General features: G+C 47.3%; 1 protein-coding gene across 1 annotated transcript in view; it reads left to right on the top strand.

The window, feature by feature from the left end:
* LOC119377238 (probable ATP-dependent RNA helicase DDX43) overlaps positions 1-21819 on the top strand; it is a 183832-nt gene that overhangs the window by 16070 nt on the left and 145943 nt on the right. The window contains exon 4 of the mRNA XM_049411562.1: positions 18923-19004. Coding sequence (XP_049267519.1) covers positions 18923-19004 — 82 coding nt within the window. The remainder of the gene's footprint in view (positions 1-18922; positions 19005-21819) is intronic.

Raw genomic sequence — 21819 nt, 5'->3', positions numbered from 1 at the left:
TCGCAGACCCAAATAACCATGTGTCTGCTGAGAAGGTTGACATCGGGCATGCTGCTGAACAAATAGTCAAAGCTGCAAAGGTGAGCGCCAAAGAAGTATTTGCCTTTCAAATGGAATGCAAACAGTTCCTTATAGCTACAACAAAAAAAATTCAGGAGAAGAGCTCACTAGCATATCAGCTGGTTAGGAGCCTGTCTTCGCTCGACCCCCGCCAAACGGCCTCAAAGCCTGATGAGTGTCTTCCAAGCTTCAGAAAAGTCCTAGACGCGCTCATTGCAGTTGGACGATTAGATGAGCATGAGCGCGATGCGGTGCTTGGTGAATACGCAGAACTTCTGCAGGAGAAGAAGCACAACCTGCGGCAGTTTGACAAACACTCTTCTAGTCTGGATGAACTTTATCTTGAGCTGCTAAAGATTGATTCATCATATACGCACCTCTGGAAGGTTGTACGACTTCTACTAGTCTTGAGCCATGAACAGGCCCCTGTTGAAATAGGTTTTAGCGGCAACCGACAGGTATCTGTTGAAAACCTCAAGGAGATCTCGCATGTGTCGCAGCGAATTGTCTGTGATGCAGTAAGCAAGGCTGGTGGTGTCATGAGCATTGCAATAACAACGGAATGCGTAGATCTGTATCAGCTGCACACAGCCGCTATCGGGCCTCTGGAGGAGACAAAAAAACATGTGAACGAGCAGGCAAAGGCATCCAAGAGAAGCCAAGTTGAAGAAGAGATTCACAGTATGAAAGTAAGAGGCGGAAGCTTGAAGAAACGATTGCTGACTTAACAGCTTGCGCTGACAACTACGCTGAGCGGGCAGAAGCTACAAGTGAGATCTCTTTTATTGTGAAGTCCAACAGCCTCAGAAAACAGCAAAAGAAAACGCTGCGGAACTTGTAGAAATGAATAAGAAGATAAAGGAAAGCTAAATGAACTTAATATCTAGTCCACTGATGGCCTTTTCTTTGTGCGTGTGTGTCTGTGTGTGTAATATGTTTTAATTGTGAGGTGCAATATGTCTTGATATTGATTGTAAAAATGTATTTGCTTTTGCTTCGGTGCAATAAAGTATGAGTTTTTATGTTGTAAAAAGTGGCGTTGTCCTTTTTCTGCGATTTAAAGTGTTACTTTAGGTCCTTGAAAGCCTTCGTAAGGTCCTTAAAAGTCCTTGAAAACCCTTGAATTTTATTTCCACAGTTGCTATTGAACCCTGATTATATACGTCTGTCCAATCTATGTTCTTGATCATGAGCCGAAAAGCATCCAATGCCTCACTGTTAAAATTCCTTCTCAAAAAAGGGGCATCGTGTGCACGACAGTTATTTCTTTTGGGGCGTGGTACGAAAACAAAGATTGGCAGATGATCACTAATGTCAAAAGTAATGGATTCCTGAGAACACATCTGCGATATCATATTTGTTATACACAGATCGATTAAGCTTTCTGTGTTTGCCGTTATTCTGGTGGCCGAATTAATAGTGTTTAGCACAATGAAATGACTCTGTGACATCGATAAAACATTGCGTTTGAAAATTGGCTACTAATAAATTTATATTGAAATCACCAATCAGAACAACCGACAGACCTATCATGGTAGCATATTTAAGAACTTTGCTCACAAACAAATTAAATTCATGAAAATTGCCAGAAGGTGACGATAAATAGCTGCAATCCGGTACCACAACACTTCACAGCAATCGACTCATAATCGTCATGAACAGCCGAAAATTCAGCAAGAACAGAGTAGTTCAGGTTATTTTAATGTAAAGTGAGCAACCACCACCTCGACGATTATTCCTGTAGACACTTTCACACATGTAACCGTAGAGAAGATTGACATCAGAAACCGAAGAAAACCACGTGTCTGTAAATGCGAGAATGTCAAATTTATGATCTAATGCATCCAAAGCCATTTCTAATTCCATGCCCTTACCACTCAAGCTCACTGCTATTCACATGAAAAATAGGAAATGATCATTCGGTTTTAATAACGACACCGCAGAGCAGAATTGAAATACAGCTGTTATAATAACTTATACTATATGATCTGTCATCAGGGGAAAAAAGTATGCGAGTTATAAACCAAACAAGGAGCTCACTGTATCTTATCTAAATCGGCTTCGTGTTCAATGCGGATCGCTCGCTCGCCATGTGCCTTACGCACAAAACAACTTTCCTTCTTTGTGCCAAACAAACTGATAGTGCTTTTCTTGTGCCCTACTCCTCATGAGCCATAAAAGCTTCCTGTTTTCTGCCATCAGATTATCTTATGAAGTAGACATCCGATTTTGTGGTCTTCAGATGTCCTTTTTTCGCCCATCCATTCGTCCCGTGTAACGTGCGATACAAAGCGAACGAGCACCGCTGGTTCTTTACCTGGCTTAGGCGGAAGCCTATGCAAGCCGTCAGTATTAGCTGGGTGTGAGCTCGGCAAGATTTCACTGTTTCGCTAGGTTGTCAGTTTATCAAGCAGGTGTTCGTTTTGGCTATGTGGCAGGACCATGAATTTCTAAATTTTGCCGGCGGCTATATTGTTCGAAGTAGTTGAGCTGCTGTCGCAGTTTTTGATATTCCAGAGTGTCAATGGTTGCTTCAGCCTCTTAAACCCTTTCTTTAGAGTAGCTATTTCAGATGACTGCTTCCTCATCTCGCCTGAGAGTACTTCATCGTACTGCGCTGACAAGTGTTGGACTGATTGTTCCATGTTTTGGACTGTATCCTTCAGCTGCTTACTTGATCCATTTTGCAGTTGATGGCGGGTATTTGTGGACAGCTTGCGATTAATTTCTGCCAGTATTTTCAGTGTCAGATGTCTGCTGCAGCTGCAATTTCCAATGCCGCGTTCACGCCTGCAGCTAGAATAACGCACGGCTTGACACTTCCATGTCTTTCTTGCCGCCTCTTCGCTGACTTAATGCTGTCTTTGTGACTCCTGAACAGTGCCCAGTATGATAACCATAGCCACATTCTGAGCACATGGAAACTACCGGGATTGGGGAAGTGTTCTCACTGCACACTAAACACAAGTCAGAAGCTGCCATTCTCACTGCACAATTTCAATGTACAACACCTCTAGACACGCAGCACTTGTAAAGCAAACAACAGAAAAACAGAAAAACAGCAAAAAAAAGCGATAGTGGTGTGGTGGGCGGTACAACAGAGAAGAATATTAAGGCTTAGTGACTAACCTGCAAGATTTGAAGAAATCAGTCTCCCGTGCGTCCGCCCGCCACCACCACCGCTGAACAAATGCCGCGGTATCTGATGAGCTCGCTTCTTTTACACAGCCCAGTGACGTCACGAAGTTCGCGAGGCCCACGTAGCGTCAGTTAGCAGTGTTGTGAATTTGTAGAATTCAGAAGCTTGTGTTGCCTCTCATTGGAGTGTAAGAGCGATGGTTCCAGGATGGCTTAACCCTTTTTGGACGGCTTCGGGGTCTGCACAAAGTTTGGGGGGCCCGGATGGTTTCCTGCAAGATTTGAAGAAATCAGTCTCCCGTGCGTACGCCCGCCACCACCACCGCTGAACAAATGCCTCACAATGCCTGGTGCGTCTTTGCGTTTGCGCTGTAAATGTACTCTAGGATCTCTTGCAGAGTCTATGGCATGCTGGCAACAGCAAACCATTCTCAGTGATTCCACTCCTGCGCCAACTGCGCCAAATAGGATTTACTGCGCCATCCTGATAATATCGACGGAAATTGCGCCAAATTGCGCAGAGTCTTGGGTTTGGGGTCATCTATCACCGGCAATCGCACCGCCGGCGTGTCAAAACATGTGCAGCTTGATCTTGGCGCTGCCAAAGTCACAACCACAGGCCAATAACTATTCCGCTGAATAGCTCGCGCGCATCCCGAGTAAGCCATGATGCCATGCTTGTTGCCAATGCAGCTTCTGTTGTGCATGTCGGCTCGACGGCAAAACGCACTCTCTGCAGAGGCTCGTGATGTCTAGGCCAGTCGTAGCGAGAAGAATGGCGGCAATTCATCGGTGGACGTTGTCTGTTCCAGAAACACTGCTGAAATCTCGTATCACGCGTCGCACGGTACGTAATTAAAGCACTGTTCATTAATATAACCATACGGGCGATGCTAAAACGTCTGTCACTTCTGTTTCTGGACATCGCTGAATGAAAATGTAATTATCCATATAGCTTCATCCAGAAGAGCTTTTAGATGCGAAGCATCTTATGGTGGAGTTCAATCTGGTGGGAGGCGTGACCACCCTTACTGCGCATGCGCAAATTCTCACCACAAACTCCACTCCCCCCCTCCCCCTCTCGCGCACCTCATTATCTCCTGTGACGAGTAGGCAGCAGCGACGCCTCCGGCATCTTCATGTGGCACGAGCGGCCGACGGCTGCCTCTGCTTCTGTGGCTCCAGACGCGGGGCGCTCGTGCTCTCCTTCCCTCGCTGAAGAATCCCACGACGACACCAATGGCATGGGACTGCAGAGGCAGACGCACATGATCTTGCGACTTTGCCGGAGTCGAATACCTCCGACGCCGGCAGATCCATGCAGCGGGAGCCATGGATGGAGTCTGGAAGAATGTGCTGATTCTACGCCAGAGGAAGGCACAGGCTCGAGAACGCAAGAAATAAAAAAATTGCGCCATCTCCCGTTCAAGCTAACATCTCCCCGCTGCTTCGCATGCACTTAGGTTCCCTTTAGCGAATGCTCTGCCCTGATCGCCGCCGAGTCCCAAGGGATTCCGGCCGACGGCTAGGGGATGAACGTGGCAGAAGCCAAAGCTCCTCTCCCGTCATTCTCGAGGGGTGTAAAATAAACGTTATTCTCCTCTCTCCCTTTAGCGGGAGATGGTGTAATTTTTTTCGTATTCCTTCCACCAGCACATCTGTGTGCGTTATCACTCTTGCGTTAAATACCCCTTAAAAGGCCCTGCCCTTTCGAGCTCGTGAGTGATGGGGTATTCCAAAAGGACTTGGGGTATGTCCCAATTCGAATTTTTGCTTGATTAAAAAAATAATTTCATTAATACCATGTCTCCTGGTCGGAGCAGCCGTAATTCGGTTTTAATACTCTCAGCTGTCTGTAGTGGGCCCATCGCTGACGGCCCTGACGTCTGAATGCCCAATGTGATGCGGCTACGCCATGTAATGTTACGCGTCCTCCCCTCGCTTTCCGGGGTCAAAGCTGACGGTTAAAAAAAATCGCAGTTTCGTTTAAGGGCAAAGCAATGAATGCGATACCAACAATTGTATTGTTATACGAAGTAATGCTGGCAGCTGACTCTTTTGGATCCGATCTCGCGTAAAACTCAACAAAACACTGGTTTAATTGAATATGGCCGCTCCAGGGGACCCAAGCGGTTTTCGTGCTGTCAGTTTTTAAACGTGAAGTAAGCGTTGAGAGCACAGCAAGTTTATGAGCAGTACTCCTGATGCACGAGATAGCGTGCGTGCCAGTGACCTTCGAGCGACACGCCCCCCTCCCCCCTTTCTCCTCCCCCGGCGTCCCTTTATGCTCCTTACGAAAGACGGGCGGGGCGTTTCCTCTCTGTTTGATGAGCAATTGACGGCAGACCTCGCACGTGGTGGTGATTGTTATCGCATATGCGCCCTCCGTGCAACGGAGGACGGCCGGCTCATTTCATCTCCGCTCAGCCGCGTTCATCGCCATAGCTCGCGATCTTTTACTCGCGGGTCGAACATATGATGCGTGGAGTGATGTTATCAATTTGGAACATGACGGCGACGGCGTAAACCCGTTGAGATTGTCGGTATAATTGCTATCGCAATAAAAGAAAAAAATTGAGCCATTCCACTCTGTGAGGGTGGATGACCCAGCAAAGATGTTTAGCGCATGGCACAGTGGCGAAATGGTGGAGGCCAGTTTAATATGCAAGGCCGGTTGTTAACGGCCAGGCTGTGAACGTTCAGTACACAATATTAATGCGAAAGCCTTGGATGCCTCATCGAAGGCGAAAATTGACCGTCGGCGGCGTCAACAGGAGTGATGCGAAAAATCATGACGTGATGACGTCATCATGAGATCATCGATCGCTAAAACTTGTGACATTATACACCGTGAATTCACATGATGTCATCACATGACATCATTGCTTTGCGCTGCCTTAATGATCGGTGCACCGATCATGTAGGCAGTGCAAAACCAGGTGCGGTGAAGAAAGCTTGTAATGCCTCCGATCCTGGTGGCGGTGCAAAACCACGTTAGGTGCAGAAAGCTTTGAGAGGGAGTCGGGGGAGGATCAATACATCGAGTGAGAAGAAAAAGAAGCTGGCTTTCATCTTCTAGTCATTTTAGTCGAATGCATAAGAGACCCTGTGAGTTTTTTTTTTTACTTTTGCACTGCTCCCTAGAGGGCACTAGGGGTTTTTCGGCGTACAGTCGGAATGTCCTAGCTACGTACAGCTTCCCTGTAAAAAGAGAACGAAGTTTGTTAAATCATGTACTCCCCCATTAAACGCATTTTCGGACACTTTCGCGGAAGCTTGACGTTGAAGTCGATCTCTATCTTCCAGGCAACCCGGTGCATGCGCAAATGATAGTCTGGAAGCATTGTGAGAACGCTCTTGCTACAGCACACAGAGGCCTCAGAAAGAGATAAGGGAGTGTCGGAGGAAGTTGGCTTTTTGAGGCTAGCTAAGTGAAGTCATGTTGCACCCAGCAATACAGTCGATTGAGAAGAAAAAGAACATGGCTTTCGCCTTGTATTTGTCTTAAGGAAATGCATTAGGGACATTGTAACTATTGAGCATTGAGGCGCTGTTGTACATCGAGGCATATGTCTACCACGGCTGCTGATAACCACATAGATGTATTTAGAGTTTTAATTTTATTCATCCAGTATTCTGTTTATTTGATAGTGTCGAAAATAATCGCCGAAGAGATTATTCCAAACACTCAACTGAATGACGCCCGCATTTTTGTATTATCGAGTGAAATATGGAGTGCTCCTGAGATGATTTTCCCCTTGAGGTTGTGGAGATAGGTTTAGCACAAAGCTTACCCTACGAGGCGACCGTGAAGGGACGCGACGTTCTCCCACTGCCGCAGCGAACAAAGACGCTACGGCCGGGTTTGTCGACTCCGGCACGGCGCAGAAAAGGCACTCGAGGCAGGATGTCAACAAACAACACGGGTTTATTAACCCAAGATGCAGCACAGTACGACAGTCACGGGCTTGCAGGTCGTAAAGGGAACTCCGCAAGACCGATCGAGTACGCTTGCCAGCGGTGCTACGACTATCACACAAAGGGCAGCAGTCGAGCACACGAACGAGAAGCCACCTGCTAGAGCAGCGCGTCAACCTCTCATGCTAGCCTGGGAGCATCTCACGTGGGCAAGCCTGCGCCCGACAGAAGCGAGCTCAAGGGGGAAGGGGGTTGTCACTGGCGGCCAATGAGAACAGGCTTTGCGCAGTGACGTAAGCTAGCTTGGTGGCGTGAGCATGTGAGGACGCGAGGCATGCCCGGACGCGTACCCGCACGCCGGGAAGCTGATGCATGGCTTGCACCAGACAAAGAGGCCTGGCGCTGCCGCCGCGGTCGCCATACCGCCGATTAACGGCGGTTCCCGGCGCTCGAGCCGCGCGGGGCCAACGCGCGTGCTAGCTGGGGAACGAGGCGCCAAAGGGAAGGGCGCGCTCGATTCCCACAAGGTTTGGAATGAATTGAAATACTTCTTGGTCTTCATAAGAGCCCCATAATAATTATTCCGGTGCTTGAATGTAAATGCAACTTGCTTCTCCAGTGTACTCCAGAATGTGAAATAGCTGCTCCAGAGTGCTCCCAGATGTGAAATTACCTGCTCCAAAGTGCTCCAAGAGGGATTTGCTGCTCCAAAGTGCTCCAAAATGAAAATTTTGCTGCTGCAAAAATTGCTCCAAATCAGAAGTCCTCAGTAGCATCACTGCATTCTTCTATGGCGGAATTCATTCCAGGCCATCACATGTAGCTCTGAGCTAATGCCTTCACCCTGATGATTCCCGGGTGTCCTGCGTGCAGAGTTTCGAGTACATGGAAACAAACATTTAGGGCGCCACCACCCTGTCACCCCACAACAATCAACCCTTGTGAATTGACAGCTCATGTTGCCGTGAAGTGAATGCGCGAATTCAGCACTCACATGGTCCCTTGGCCAGCCCTTCCATGCCCAGTTCAGCACATGAGAAAGGATGCGATCTTTCGCAGCACAGGTCGCTATGTCCGCAGCATGGAGCGGGGACTCCAGAATCATGTTCAACAACATAACGACCTCTTCAGGCTTAGGATCATCCTGGTGCGGTTGCGGCAGAGGCAGGGTGCTAGGCCATCCACGTTGACCAGGGGCATAGGCAGAAATTTTTGGGGTGGGGGTGGGGGGCATCTTCGTGATCTGAAGTGGGGGCCGGGCAGGCAGATGTGATTGAGTGCCATTTTGTGCTCTGTATGCCATGGCTAAAAAAAATTTCGGTGGGGTGGCGGGGGGGGGGGGGGGGGGGTAGGAGGGGCACGGGCCTGGTGTGCCACCCCTTGGCTATGCCATGGGCATTGAGACCAACTGCCGTCCCCATTGGTGGAGTAGAGCACACTGGTAGCCATTTAAAAAAATATTGGTGAAGCTTGTACTAAGTCGCACAAGGCTTGAAACAGCGAAACTCGACGCTTCTGAAGTCTAATCTGGTTACTTCTAGGTTGTTGCTAGGCTTTAGCTAGGTTAGTCACGACACGGATGTCCAAACTCCAGCACCGAGCGTTCACAGTTCTTAGATATACGAGCAAGTCATCGTTAGCGTAGTGCTTCCATCGCTTCGGGCTCTTCTCGCAGCCGCTGTTGCATGCCCTGTTCTCTAGTATGGCAGCTTCACACTAGTTGTGCCAAGCCTGAGGGAAGAATGCGGCTGGATGGTGTTCTTTGTTTATCATTATTTCAGGGGCGAAGCACCTTAGGGTCGAGGCTTGTCCGTTGTGCGTTGTTGTCCGTGGTCACGGCACAGCACTGTGTAAAATCGAAACATCATGTTTAGCAATAGACTAATGTCAATCATAATTGCGACGAAACAATATAAAACACCTACAAGCACAAACCCTTTATACTAGTCGGTGACTTCAACGTACACATAATGGACCTTAGGACCTACCGTTTATTGCCGATTATAAGTTGTTTTTTTTTTCATAAAATGACCTTCCAAAGTTCGGTGGTCGACCTATAATCGGAGTTGACTTATACGTGAAATCGTAAAGTCTACTTATCTGTGGGTCCGACGAAAGGTCGTCGTCCTCGGATTTCCTGCTATTCGACGCATCGATAACATCAGCTGCAGAGGCAGCAGAGTCGCGGCAACAGCTATCTCACAATGCGCGCGCGCCGCTTCCGGAGCCGGACATTTTTGCGATCTGCCACGACGATCGCGAAACTATAGCGAAACCACGCGAGGTGAAACTACGGAGCGCGTATAAAAATCACCGCCACGCGGCATTAATGCGAACTGCTTGGGAAACACTGTCTTGAAAGCAGCATTTCAAACCTTTGATAGAGGGCGAACGATGCTCTGTAAATAAAGAGGAATTTACCTTGCGATGCGCCCTACAGTTTTGTTTTCATACAATAGAAACGATTCGTTGACAAACCATCGCCGTTCCACAGAAAAGCTGGCAGCGCCGTGTGGGCCGGCAACACTTCGCGGGGAACTAAACCACATGACCAGTCACATGCACCTACAAGTGTCTTCGCGTCTTTTTGAACTCGCGTCTGTTCGCCATTTCTGCATTTCGCTTCGCTTGCGAGCAGCGGTGTGTGCGATTTGCGACGCTGCCAAACAGATGCCAAGGTGCCACCGCTGCGCCAGCAACAGTACAGTGCTGCTTTCAAGAGGCAAGCTATCCTCTATGCAGAGTCTGAAAGCAACGTTGAAGCAGGGCGGAAGTTTGATGTGTCGGAAAAGTGCGTGAGGGAATGGAGAAAACAAAGGTCCAAGATCTTCGCGTGTGCTGCTACACGCCGTTCCTTTTGCAGACTGAAGTCTGGACGATACCCTGCCGTTGAGGAGGCGGTTCAAGATTGGTTTCATGACCACCAGCACCCGTTCTGACGGTGAGCAGCAGCAGTGGCTCACATGATGGCAATGACCGTGACTGCGTCCTTCTCTCAAGCGACGACGAGTCATTAGCAATGTTTCACGGGCAAATAAATTTTTCTTTGCATCACTCCCTCTTCTGAAAAACTTATTGGTGAGCTATGGCCGCAGCATCAGGCTGTGTTCGGAGTCAACTTTTTTTTCCCCTAGAAGGGGTTGCAAGTTGGGGGGGTCGACTTATAAACGGAGTCGACTTATAATCGGCAATATATGGTAGCTTTGCCGTCGACTCTTTATGTCACTCAATTTACATTATATGGGGCAATGCTCGTGTAACATACGGTTACTCACCGTACGATACCCAGAGCTTTGCCCACTCGTCATGATTCACTTAGTGGAGATGCGTGGATTTTTTTCTTTCTTTCTCCTTGTTTCTGGTATCTCTATTTTGTATCTGTTTCTATTTTTTCTCTTTCTCACTCGTTTTATTTTATTTCTCTTTCTTCTCTTTCTTTATCTCTGCTTTTTTCTATTTCTTTCTCTTTATTTATCTCTTGATCTTTTTTTTTCTATCTCTTTCTCTCTGCTTCTCTCTCTCTCTTTCTGTGTTTCTCTTTGTATAGCTTTCTTTGTCTTTCTATCTTCTTGCGTCTACATTCCCATTATTTCTCTCAATTTTTCTCCCTGTCTATCTTTCTATAGCTTTCTCTCTCTCCTAGTGAACCGGTGGTGAGTAGTGGGATTTGCCCAATTTCATTGGCACATGACTGCGATGGTAGCCATTTCTTGGGCTAATTGTTGCCTTCTTCATTTTTAATGGACTAGAGGTGAGTACAGTAGAACCCCGCTGATAAGTTTTTGAAGGGACCGTAGGAAATAAACTTAAGAGACGGGAAACGTAAGAGCCGAAAAACAGGAAAAACGGCAAAATATTTAGTGGTACAGAATTTTATTTCAATTCTTACGAGCAGTACGAAAATTGGCGCGCTCAGCCGCGATCTAGTCAATGGATAGAAACGTGGAGCTTAGGACGGCCTCATCCACAGAAATGTAATCAACGTATGTAATTTTTTTAACACCAACAGCTGTAGGCATGAAAGAACTAAGCACACGCAATCACGACCGACGCGGCGAGTCCGACCGCGAACCGCACGCACGACCATGCGAGCTCCAACCAGCTCGAACTCCTCCCGTTCTCCGACAAATAACGATGATGATGAGTCTACGCCAATGCGATAGCAGAAGTGAATGCCAATCTCGAAGGCCTTGCTTTCGCAATTACGTCATGCACGCCATGTTTGTGCAATACAAATCTCAAAGGCTATGCTTTTGTCAATAGTAAATGCCAATCTCGAAGGCCTTGCTTTCGCGAGCAGTTACGTCATAGACGCCATCTTTGCCATTTGAATCTCGAAGGCCATGCTTTTGTTTGCATCAATTGAAAGATTCTGTTGCTTGCGCCTCTCATGCGGCTAATATTACGGTCAAACGAGGCCAAGCTGCGTGAAAATGCACCATGGCGGCTCTCTTTGGTAGTCACTCGGTCTGCTCCGAGCGCACTTCGCGACGTATCATACGGGAACGGTCCGACAGTTACGACGTAACAGCAGGGTTCCCAATACATTGTATCCTGTGGGGGCTATGCCGGGACCGGCGGAAAACGACGTAACAGCCGGGAAAACGCAGCAGTGAGGAACGTAACAGCGGGGTTCCACTGTAGTGGGATTTGCACAATTTCTGTGGCACATACCCACTCATGATGATGATAGTTTTCTGGTAGGCTGCAGAAATGACGGCTAGCTTAAGGGCACAGGGTAAGCGATATACGTCCCATGCATTTTGGCCATATTGAGGTACCATTTTCTCAGTGACTAGAAGGGATATATATATATCCACATAATGCATATATCATTTTCTTTCAAATTTTCCGCTCTTTTAACTGAAGCAGATTTATTTAACTCTGACTAATATTGGATTTTCGGTGAATGTTTTACTACTAGGACCTAAATTTTGAGTTAATTTGCATCTTTAAAAATTTGTGACAAAAACTCTAAAGTGCATAATTTCAATTCTTCTTCAGTAGTTGTATGCATTTATGCAGAATACAGAAAAAAAATAATCAATTGGTTATCTTAGAATACATAGGAAATAATGGTACCTAAGCGATACAAAACATGGTTTCCCGATAACCGAGTTTAAAGTTAGAACAGCTGAAAAGCGAACATACATTGCCACAAACACTATTCAACTATTTTATTTAGTAGCTACAAGCTTGGTAATCATTGCCAAAGTAAATTTTTCGCTTTAGAGCCTCTTGTCTTGCTTGCCTTGCTTCTTTTCTGAGCTGTCGTGCAGCTCTATCCGCAATATAACGTCGATAGTGGTCAACTTTTTCCAGCAAATTGACTATATTTTGGCTAGGTTTCAATCATAATTATTTCAGAATTTTGGCTCGTGTGATACTGCCATCATTAAACAAAATAACAACATCTAATGTCGCAATCCTGAACACTCTGAAGCTTAAACAAAGCAAAGACGCTGCGACGCAATTCCCATTAGCTCAACACTTGTACCACACAGTTTGCACGTGCAATTCGGTCTACTTGCATCGCGAGTAATATTCATGCCCATTAGAGCATACCCGTTGTCACCTTGCATGCTATTCGCCTCGAAGCTTGCTGAAAAGGCTGAGAGGTTCAACGATGAAGAGCTTGCTGGTTTTGTGTTCAGCACCTCTGTACATCGCCAGCATTTTTCGCATTTACAAGAGAACTGTAATGGTTGCCATGCTATTTACCCTAGCTGAAGAACTTCTTTACCCTCAGCATTTCAATTTATCGACAGGCACGACAGACACAAGGTGTAATGAAGCTAGGAGCTGAAAGTATTCGAACAGATGCGCTCTGAAGAGCAAGTGCGATTTTTTTCCCCCGCGTAATGATCGCACCCCGAAGAGGCCGCAGCGATATGTCGTGTGCCAAGTCTAGCTGATGATCATCATGTTTACCATCTGTCGAACGTTACGTAAATAACTCTTCAAGACTCACCAAGTGAACTGCACGCACCAAACAGATTCCTAATTTTTGCCCACCGTTGGCGGAAGCGTGCAGTCTTAGGATAGCAGTAAAGACAAATGCCGTAGTTTTCACCACATGCCCGCCCTGTGTTTCTACGTCTGTGGCAGCTGAACGCGCCCATCTCTGTTTCTGTCCTTTAAACATGGCTATGCTGTTGCCGCAAATTTACCAATTTAAACGAAATAATTCATTATTTTGACGGAAGAAACTGTTCTGACGCGCATGACCCACTCACGACCTCCATGACTTACGAGAAAAAACGCGTTCACTTAGCTCCGCCAGCCGCCATGTTTGTTTTGATCACGTGGTTTTGATATCCCGCAGTGTTAAGGCCCAACCGGCCCAACCGCATGTACAGTGGCTAGAATGCACGCGATTTTCGAGCGACGGAGACGAGCGACAGGATTTGCTGTCGCGGAGGGCCATCCATCGCCGTCGCTTGTCGCGTCGCAGGTTTTTGGGAAACCAGAAAAAATCGCTTGTCGCCCGGAAGTGAGTGACGATTTCCGGCAACATGGCAGCATCCCTGATCCTCGCTTTTGCTTCGGTTGCAATTTGCTCTTGATGCTTCCAATCGGCGCGTACTTCAAGGAAAGCAAGTTATGGACTACCTTCTTTACAGCCCCATCTCACGTGGAGAGCGAGGCAGCGGCCGTATTTTGTCGTTAATTTTGATCGACGGTTCGTTTTGATGTTTCGGTGGTAGCTTGCTGCATTTGTGGTAGCTTGCTGCAATGTCAACATCGTCGTCGTGTGAGGTAGCCCTTCTCCTTGCGAAGCAGCGATGTGAGGCGCTGCGGCTTTTCTTAAACGTTTCATGACAGCAAGAGGAAACGTTGTCGAGATGCGCCTCGTGGGCTTGTTTGAGTGCCGGTTCACGATGGGGCGATACGCGAGTTTTACTGCCGCGTTTAAGCTGAAGGCGGTTACGCGCTCGAGCACGGCAACCGCGCTGCCGGCAGGCATTTCGGCGTCGACAAAATCAGAATTAGGTATTGGAAAAATCAGCGTGAGAAGCTCATAGCTACCAACAGCACGCGCCGGGCTTTCCGCGAAACCAAAACTGGCAAGAGCAAAACTGTCGCCAACAGCTTCAAGAAGACAGGCATATCTAACTCGCTCGACGGAACGGAAGGTAACCTTCTGTGGGACTGTGATGACACTGCCGGTTCCGACAGGGAATCGAGCGGCGACGACACTGACGCCAGTGACGCTTCAAACTCTGAATGAAAGTTAGGGGGTCAGTGAATGAAAAAAATAGGGCAATATGCAATGCATGTAGTTCCTGCGTAATGTGTGCGTTTATTACAAAGGTAAGCCTTACTCTACTTTTATTTTTGGTTATGTTCAAGATAGCTATCGTAAGAATTCCGATACGCGACTTGTTTGCGTTTTCGGTGCTCAAAATATTTCGCGGAAAATTTACCCCGCGTAATGATCGCACCCCGAAATTTGCGTCAAATTAAAAAAAAAAAAGTGCGATCATTATGCGAGTAAATACGGTAGCCTTCTTCTGTTCATTCTTCGTACGCTGAACCGCTAATTGCCAGGCAACTACTTCGGGATCTGATGTGATAAGCTTCTCGGCTATTCTGCGCCGTCGAGCAGCATTTGCGCTCTCCTTCTCGACGGCGTTACCCACCTGCAAACGCCAGTCAGAGGCGCTATCAAGTGGCCCCAGCACAGTGTCAGACGGCGACTGCACAGCGAAGGCGAATAGCTGCGCGCATGCTGGCGCCACTGTGTCTACGACGTCACTCCTCTCAAATGCGTCGCAGACCAGCAGCGGTGAGCCGTGCGCGGCGGTGTCGGAGAGCGCGTGAGATGCCAGCTCCGGTGACCCAGTGGTGGGACATCACTGATCCTTGCGCATGCGCAGCACGGCTCATGACGATCCACGCGAAATCGGCTCCGGCTCGGTAAGTGTAGCTAATGCTACAAAAAGGCACACAGCGTCTTCGGATTGCTTTAGAACTTACCCGACAATTTCCTATGCACAGCTGACTCCAGACAAGCATCTTGGCTTTTGAACATGAAGTTTTTTTTTGGAAAATGAACCGTAAGCACGGAGTGCATATGAAAGGCATGTCCTAGGGTGCGTGTTCGCTACTACTTGCTTTCGGAAAAGCTGGTTTTCAGCCACAAAAAGTACTTTTTAAGAAAAGCAAGAATGTGGAGAATATGCGCAAAAGGGTCACTCTTCCCATATTGCAAAGAAAAGAAAAGTAATTTTTTTTTTCTAATTTTGCCTTACCCTGAGCTTTTATGAAGTTTTGTTGTTGAAAATGGACCAACACGGCACCCGTGGCGTCTGGTGGTCGGGAACGAACAACCCGTGCAGTGGCTTATGATCCATGTGAATCTGAAACGGGTGGCTGTACACGTAATCGTTGAACTTCTTCACATCTGCCACAATAGCAAGTGCCTCCTTATCGACCTGGGCGTAGTTCCTCTCAGCGGCGGACAAGGTTTGTGAGTAAAAGGCGATTGGAGCTTTGTGCTGTCTGGCAATGGGTGGCTGAGCACAGCTCCATTACCGTATGGAGATGCATCGCACACAAGGATCACTGGTTTCTTTTGTTCAAAATCTGTTAGGACTTGGGTTTGATGCGAGGAGATGTTTCACACTGACAAAGGCATTCTGTTGCTCTCGACCCCAGACCCAGGTTGCATGCTTGTCCAGCAGGCGATGTAATGGCTCGGTGATTCTTGCCTAGTGGGGTAGGAATGCATGGTATAAGTTGGCGAGCCCCGGAAAATTCTGCAGTTCGGCTTTGTTCGTGGGGCGAGGCGTGTTTATGATTGTCCGCGTCTTGGTAGATGTCGAATGGATCCGTTCGGCTTCGATAAGGGATCCGAGAAATTCCATACAATTTGCACCAAGCTTACTCTTGTCCTTGTTGACTCTGCGTGACTTCTTGAAATTGACTGAAGACCTTGTGGAGGCTGTGAGCCAGCTCTTCATGTGAAACACCAGCAGTTATGTCATCAAAATACGGAACGATGCCTGGTATGCCACGCATCAAGGTTTCCATCAGATTTTGAAAAATGCCGGGTGCGACACTCACCCCGAACTGTCGTATTCTGACGTAAAATGCCCCCTGGTGCATCACTTTAGTAGTTTGCATCTGCAGCTTCCTCAGTCACCGGCAGTCACTGATATACCTGGGCCAAGTCTAGTTTGGAGAACGCTTTTGCACCTGATAGGGATGCAATAAGATGGCTGATCACCGGCACAAGTTAGGGGCAATGTTGGAGGGCCTTATTAATTGTGCACTTGAGGTCAGCGCAAAAAGCATATATCTTCGTTGGCCTTCAAAAGAGTTACCATAGGTGTTTCCCTCTGGCCGTGGTCGATGGGCTCAAGAATTCCTTGTTGCATGAGCTTATCCAATTCAGCATCAATTTTGGGGCGGACTGCAAATGGTACTCTCCGAGCATTTAGGTGGGCTGGTGCAACATCTGGGTCGAGAGCGAACTTCACTGGTGGCCCATGGTAACAACCCAGTGCCCCATCAAAAACGAAAGCTAATTCTCTGAATATGTCTTTGCACAGAGTATGTGACTAGCTAACGTGTTGCACCCCGGTGATACTGATGCCTAATGCTTGGAACCAATCCAGACCAAGCAGGCTCGAGCGCTTGCCTTTGATGATCACCAGTTATAGTAGCCTGTTGAAATGGTTGAATGTCACTCTGACTGCGATTATCTCGTGCACGGCAATGTGTTGGTAGTCCCTCATTACAATATCCAGCGGTTGCAGCTTCGGGAGTCGTCTGTTCGGAAGAATTTTCTCACTGTCACATTGGAAATGAGCGAGAACATCGAGCCCGAGTCCACTTCCATTCGGCAGGCTGTGCCCTTGAATTGACATTGACATCCACCTTCTTGGCGGGTTCCGGCAGCACATGAATGGACGTTGGCGCACCATCATCACAGTACAAGATGTTTTCGTGAGAGGCGCCCTTAAAGTGACTTTCTTCGTTTTCCCTGTTTCCCCGTTGATAGGACCACCCCCGAGAACGACATAACTTGGCAATGTGCCTTGTTTTCCTGCAATTTCAGCACTCTGCATACCTGAGATGACAGAGACGGCGCTGGTGTGGCCTGCCGCTGCTAGCGCAGGATTCACCTTGCAATCTGTCTTATCTCATAACCGCGCAATGTTCTCCTCTGTGGCGTCCTGCCCTTTGGCATTGTCCCCTGTCGTTCCTTGGTGCACTGGCTCCATTCGCGTTGCGGCAATGCCAGTGTGAGGCAGAGGGTCAGCCTCCCGATCCACAACTTTTGCTGCAATGGCCTCGTCCATGGCGCTGGGAGAGTAACCTCCTTTTTCACTAACGGTCGTCTCTTTAGATTTTCGTTGTGAAGGCCGAACACTAAACGGTCCTGCAGTGCAGTGTCGAGGGCCGTGAAGTTGCTATGCTGTGCTGTGCTTTGCAAGGCTGCAAGGTACCCGGCAGCGGACTCCGCTGACACCTGGTTGTAGCGATGAAAATCGTAGCGCCTTTCTAGTTCGGGTGGTTTCAGGGCAAGATGCTCTGCAGGGCAGACAGTGTTGTTGAGAGTGCGGTGTCCTTCAACTATGCCAGTGCCACAAGGGCTTTGGCTAACTGGAACATCGCGGGACCGCATCGGCTCAGGAAGGTGGACCTCTGCTTGTCGGCGTTTATTATGTTGTGGGCATTCAAGAAGAATTTGAATCGTTGAACATAGGCATTGCAGTCCTCCGGCCGAGATAAATTAAATGGCTTGATGTAGCCTTCCGTGGTGGCGCCCATCAGACCCACCGGTGGGGAGCATGTCCTTTCTTTCAGTTGGCCGCATGGTGAATTTGTGACAATGTGAAAAAAAAATACGGTGTACCATTTCATGACCTGGGCGGCGCCGGTCCCACCCTCGTCACCAGTGTTCTATCGCAGAAGCTGGAGACGCCAACACTTTGTCCGATGCAACTAAAAGCGTACAGCCGCTTGCTGTGGCCACTTCACTTTCACTTTCATGACGTAATAAACATGATAAAGGCTGCCAACAGAAAAACTACAACCGCGCCACATATGACTGAAAACATGCGAACGTAACAGTAGCTTTCGGGTGACACTACATTACAATTTGAGATTTCGAAGGGCTTAAATATCCCTTCTTCGATTTTACGAACTTCTCGATTTAATGTAATAATTTGAGCGCACTCATCACTTTGTTAAATTGAGTTTCAACTGTATATATTATAAGTGTTTTTCAAATAAACTTCAGTTCCGAGTTCAGCACGTGTCCCGTGCACTCCTTTGTCATCCTTCATTTAGTAACGCACTGTTTCATCAAATTGATGTACATGTATTGACCCACATTAGGTTGCCAAAAGATCCTTGTCTTCAAAATGACGGGGTGCAGGTAATTAAAAAGAAAGGCTACATGAGTTCTTTGTGTCATGAAAATATAGGAGCACTGATGAAATCGATAGTTCGACACTGAATCGTCTGGCTGGAAAGAGGCATGATAAGAAAAGGAAAACACAAACGCCTATCAAAATGAAAAGGTTGAAAAGAAAAAGTAAGACCTTTCGGCTTTCATACGGAAGCCAAGACTCCTTACTGTTTTTTTAACCTCTTCATTTTATTCGGCGTTTCTTGCTTTCCTTTTTTTATCATATGGTAGTACTGTAACATATTTGTGCCAGTACTTCAGTTAAGCTTGTATGACAGAAATTTTGCTTGCACTCTGCAAACACAGCTGCATAGTTTTTGAAATTGCAAGAACTCAGCATTCAGAAATGCTTCAATAAATTTTGTTGTCATTTCTCTGCAGCTCTTCCACCAATTGTAAAGAAGTTCTACATCGAAGATCCTGAAGTTGCATGCATGTCTGTCAAGGATGTTGAAACTTTCAGGTTAGTCCAATGCTGTCCCATTATGGGTGTCACCACTCCTATCCCTATGCCTAGTGTATCAAAGTAAAATAAAACCTTGTTAACTTAAGTCTTAAAAAGTTAAAATTTAAAAAAAGCTAGATTTTATATTCAATATCACACAAATCTTACCAGGCTGCCTCATATAACCGTAATGTGGGTAGCATAAATTTCTACAAAGAAACTAAGTACAAGTTGTAACTTCTAATGCATTTAGTTTTCTTAGCAGATTTCTTATGTGAAAGGTTGGTGTCACTTGTAAGCAACAAGTGGCTTCACAAACCAGATAAATCTGTCGGGTAAGAAACAGTGAGGGCACATAGATGTGCCCTCACATGCTTGGAATTTGTAAATTAGGTTAATTCAGTCTGGTCCTGTAAAACATGTGCATAAGCCTATGGAATGAAACTCGTTAATTTGTTCTTATTTGGTCGTAGTTCAGTTAATGTGGACAGTTCGCGGAACATAAAGCACAGAGGCATATAAGATCAAATGGTGCTAGGGGTGTCTGAATCGCAGTGCCAGCGACAGCATCTCCAAGTATCGTGCTCCAATTTTGAAGGCCATGCTTGCACGTACTGGGAGGGCCGAAGACCAGAAATGCGTCTAGGCTGCCATGTTTCTACTGAAAAAATTGTTAATTCGGTCTTGTTCTTTAGTCCTGGGACTCCCGACAAGCACATGCATTGTTTAATAGCATAAAAATATCACTTATCCGGTTATGTTTAGCTGAAACCCAGTTAATTCTTGTGATCCTCAAAGCACGCTGGGCGCAAAGCGCTGGAAATGTGCCTTGCAAAAGAGTGAAACCAACATTAATGTCCAACTGAAACGAGGCAGTGCAGCTCACATTGCCATCGTCATCCGCACAAGCTGTGGTAATGACAGGAAAGCCAGTACACTTCATGCCACCCGCGTTTATCACTGCATGCGACACCACATTAGTTGAGCCTTCAGAAAAGCATCGTCAACGAAGGCGCTTCAGTGGCTGCCGTACTTTCGATGACTACATTGATAGCAACTGCGTCTTTTTGTGATGGCTACGACACACCAGTAGGTTTGTTTTCACTGCATGCCTTCAGAACTGTTTATTAGTGACTGCATCAGTGAGCTAGGTTGCTTCCGCAGTAGTTGCAGCAAACAGCAGTTTTCCTCGTGATTCGATGTGTGTAAGCCAGCGCACACTTTCAGTTAGAACGAGTTATACTACAACACTTTCAGAACTGCATGTATGCTCTGATCACATTGCTAGCGATCACGGTATCGTCATCACCAGATGTGGTGCAGTGCTCATTAATTTTGTTTCGACACTGTGTGTGTGGTCTGTGTGAGTGCCTTCAAAACTGCATAGACGCTACCTATGATCATGGTGTTAGCTGCCATGTATTGTCTATTGTGCAGGGGAGAAGGGGGTGGGATACTCGGTAGCCTTGTTTTCACTCGGTGACAACAGAGGGTTGCAGAGCATATTTTGGATTAAATAAGGCACGGTCTTTCTCCACGGATGCTTTTTGAAGGAAGTTTCAGGATGATGAGAATCATTTTATTTTGCATGAGAGCAGTGTAAAAGCCACAAGACTTGCGTATTCATGCAGAATGTAGAAGTGTATTGATGTAACAGATATTTGTTAAGTGAAGCCTTACATGTCTCATGAATTAAAAAGTTTTCGAGATTTGGCGAGACTTGACGATACTTCGCGAGACTGGCGTCGTCATCACCACAAATGATGCAAAAAGAAACTAAGTAATAAACGTCGGTCAAAAGTCGCATGATACTCAAGTGAATGTGTGTGTGCATTCGGTGAACCAAAAGTCATATTACCTCAATGTAACATGACGCTATTGTGAAGAGGTTTATTGCTTGCTTAAGGACCCAATGGTTGTCAGTGACAAGGCAGCGAGAACCGTCCAGAGGCACAGCAGCGATTCGAAACCGAGACGAGCGAGCCGAGCATTGGTGATGCTGCTGGATGGAGGCGCGTCTTATTCACAATAGCCCCCGCTGAAAAAAGAGTCATCCTCGCGACCTAAGAAGTTTCAGGCAGAGGCTGAAGGTACAACTTGAGGCGGGAAACATGGACGATGTCACGTCCGTGCCGGCGCATGTCATCCGCTTCGAGAAACTGGCTCGATAAGAAATTGGCTGGAGAGGTTTTCTCCAAGATGGTGTAAGGCCCCTCGTACCTTGGAACGAGCTTCGAGGAGAGTCCCGGAGTTTGGTATGGGACAGATAGCCATACGAGAGACCCTGGGGCATCGCTAGGGTCTGGAAGTGAGGTGCTGCGGTTTTCTTTCTGTCGGTGCTGCTCTTGCGAGGTAAACGTGTGGGCAAGCTGGTGGCACTCTTCGGCTTGTCGAGCAGCTTCGGAGACAAGTGGACACTCGGAAGCATCAGGGCGGTAGGGGAGTAGAGTGTTGATAGTATGTGAAGGCTCGCGTCCGTAAAAGAGAAAGAAAGGCGAAAATTCAGTAGTTTGTATTGCAGTATTGTATGCGAATGTTACGTAGGGGGAGAACACGGTCCCAGTTGCTATGGTCAGATGCGACGTACATTGAGAGCATATCACCCAGCGTACGGTTAAACCGTATTCGTGGTTGGTATGCTGTGGTTGTCCGACGAATGATGTAGCATTCCGAGAGCAGAGCTTCGACGACCTTGGAGAGGAAAGCGCGGCCTCTGTCACTAATGAGCTCTCGAGGGGCACCATGTCGAAGGATGAAGCGCCGAAAGAGGCGACATCACGAGCGGTAGCGCTCACCAAAGCGGCAGTTTTGGCGCAGCGTGTCAGGTGGGTCG

This window comes from Rhipicephalus sanguineus, unplaced genomic scaffold (assembly GCF_013339695.2).
Source record: "Rhipicephalus sanguineus isolate Rsan-2018 unplaced genomic scaffold, BIME_Rsan_1.4 Seq417, whole genome shotgun sequence".
Taxonomy (NCBI): Eukaryota; Metazoa; Arthropoda; class Arachnida; order Ixodida; family Ixodidae; genus Rhipicephalus; species Rhipicephalus sanguineus.
Note: the sequence above shows the minus strand (reverse complement) of the source record. Positions and strands in the feature narration are given on the sequence as shown.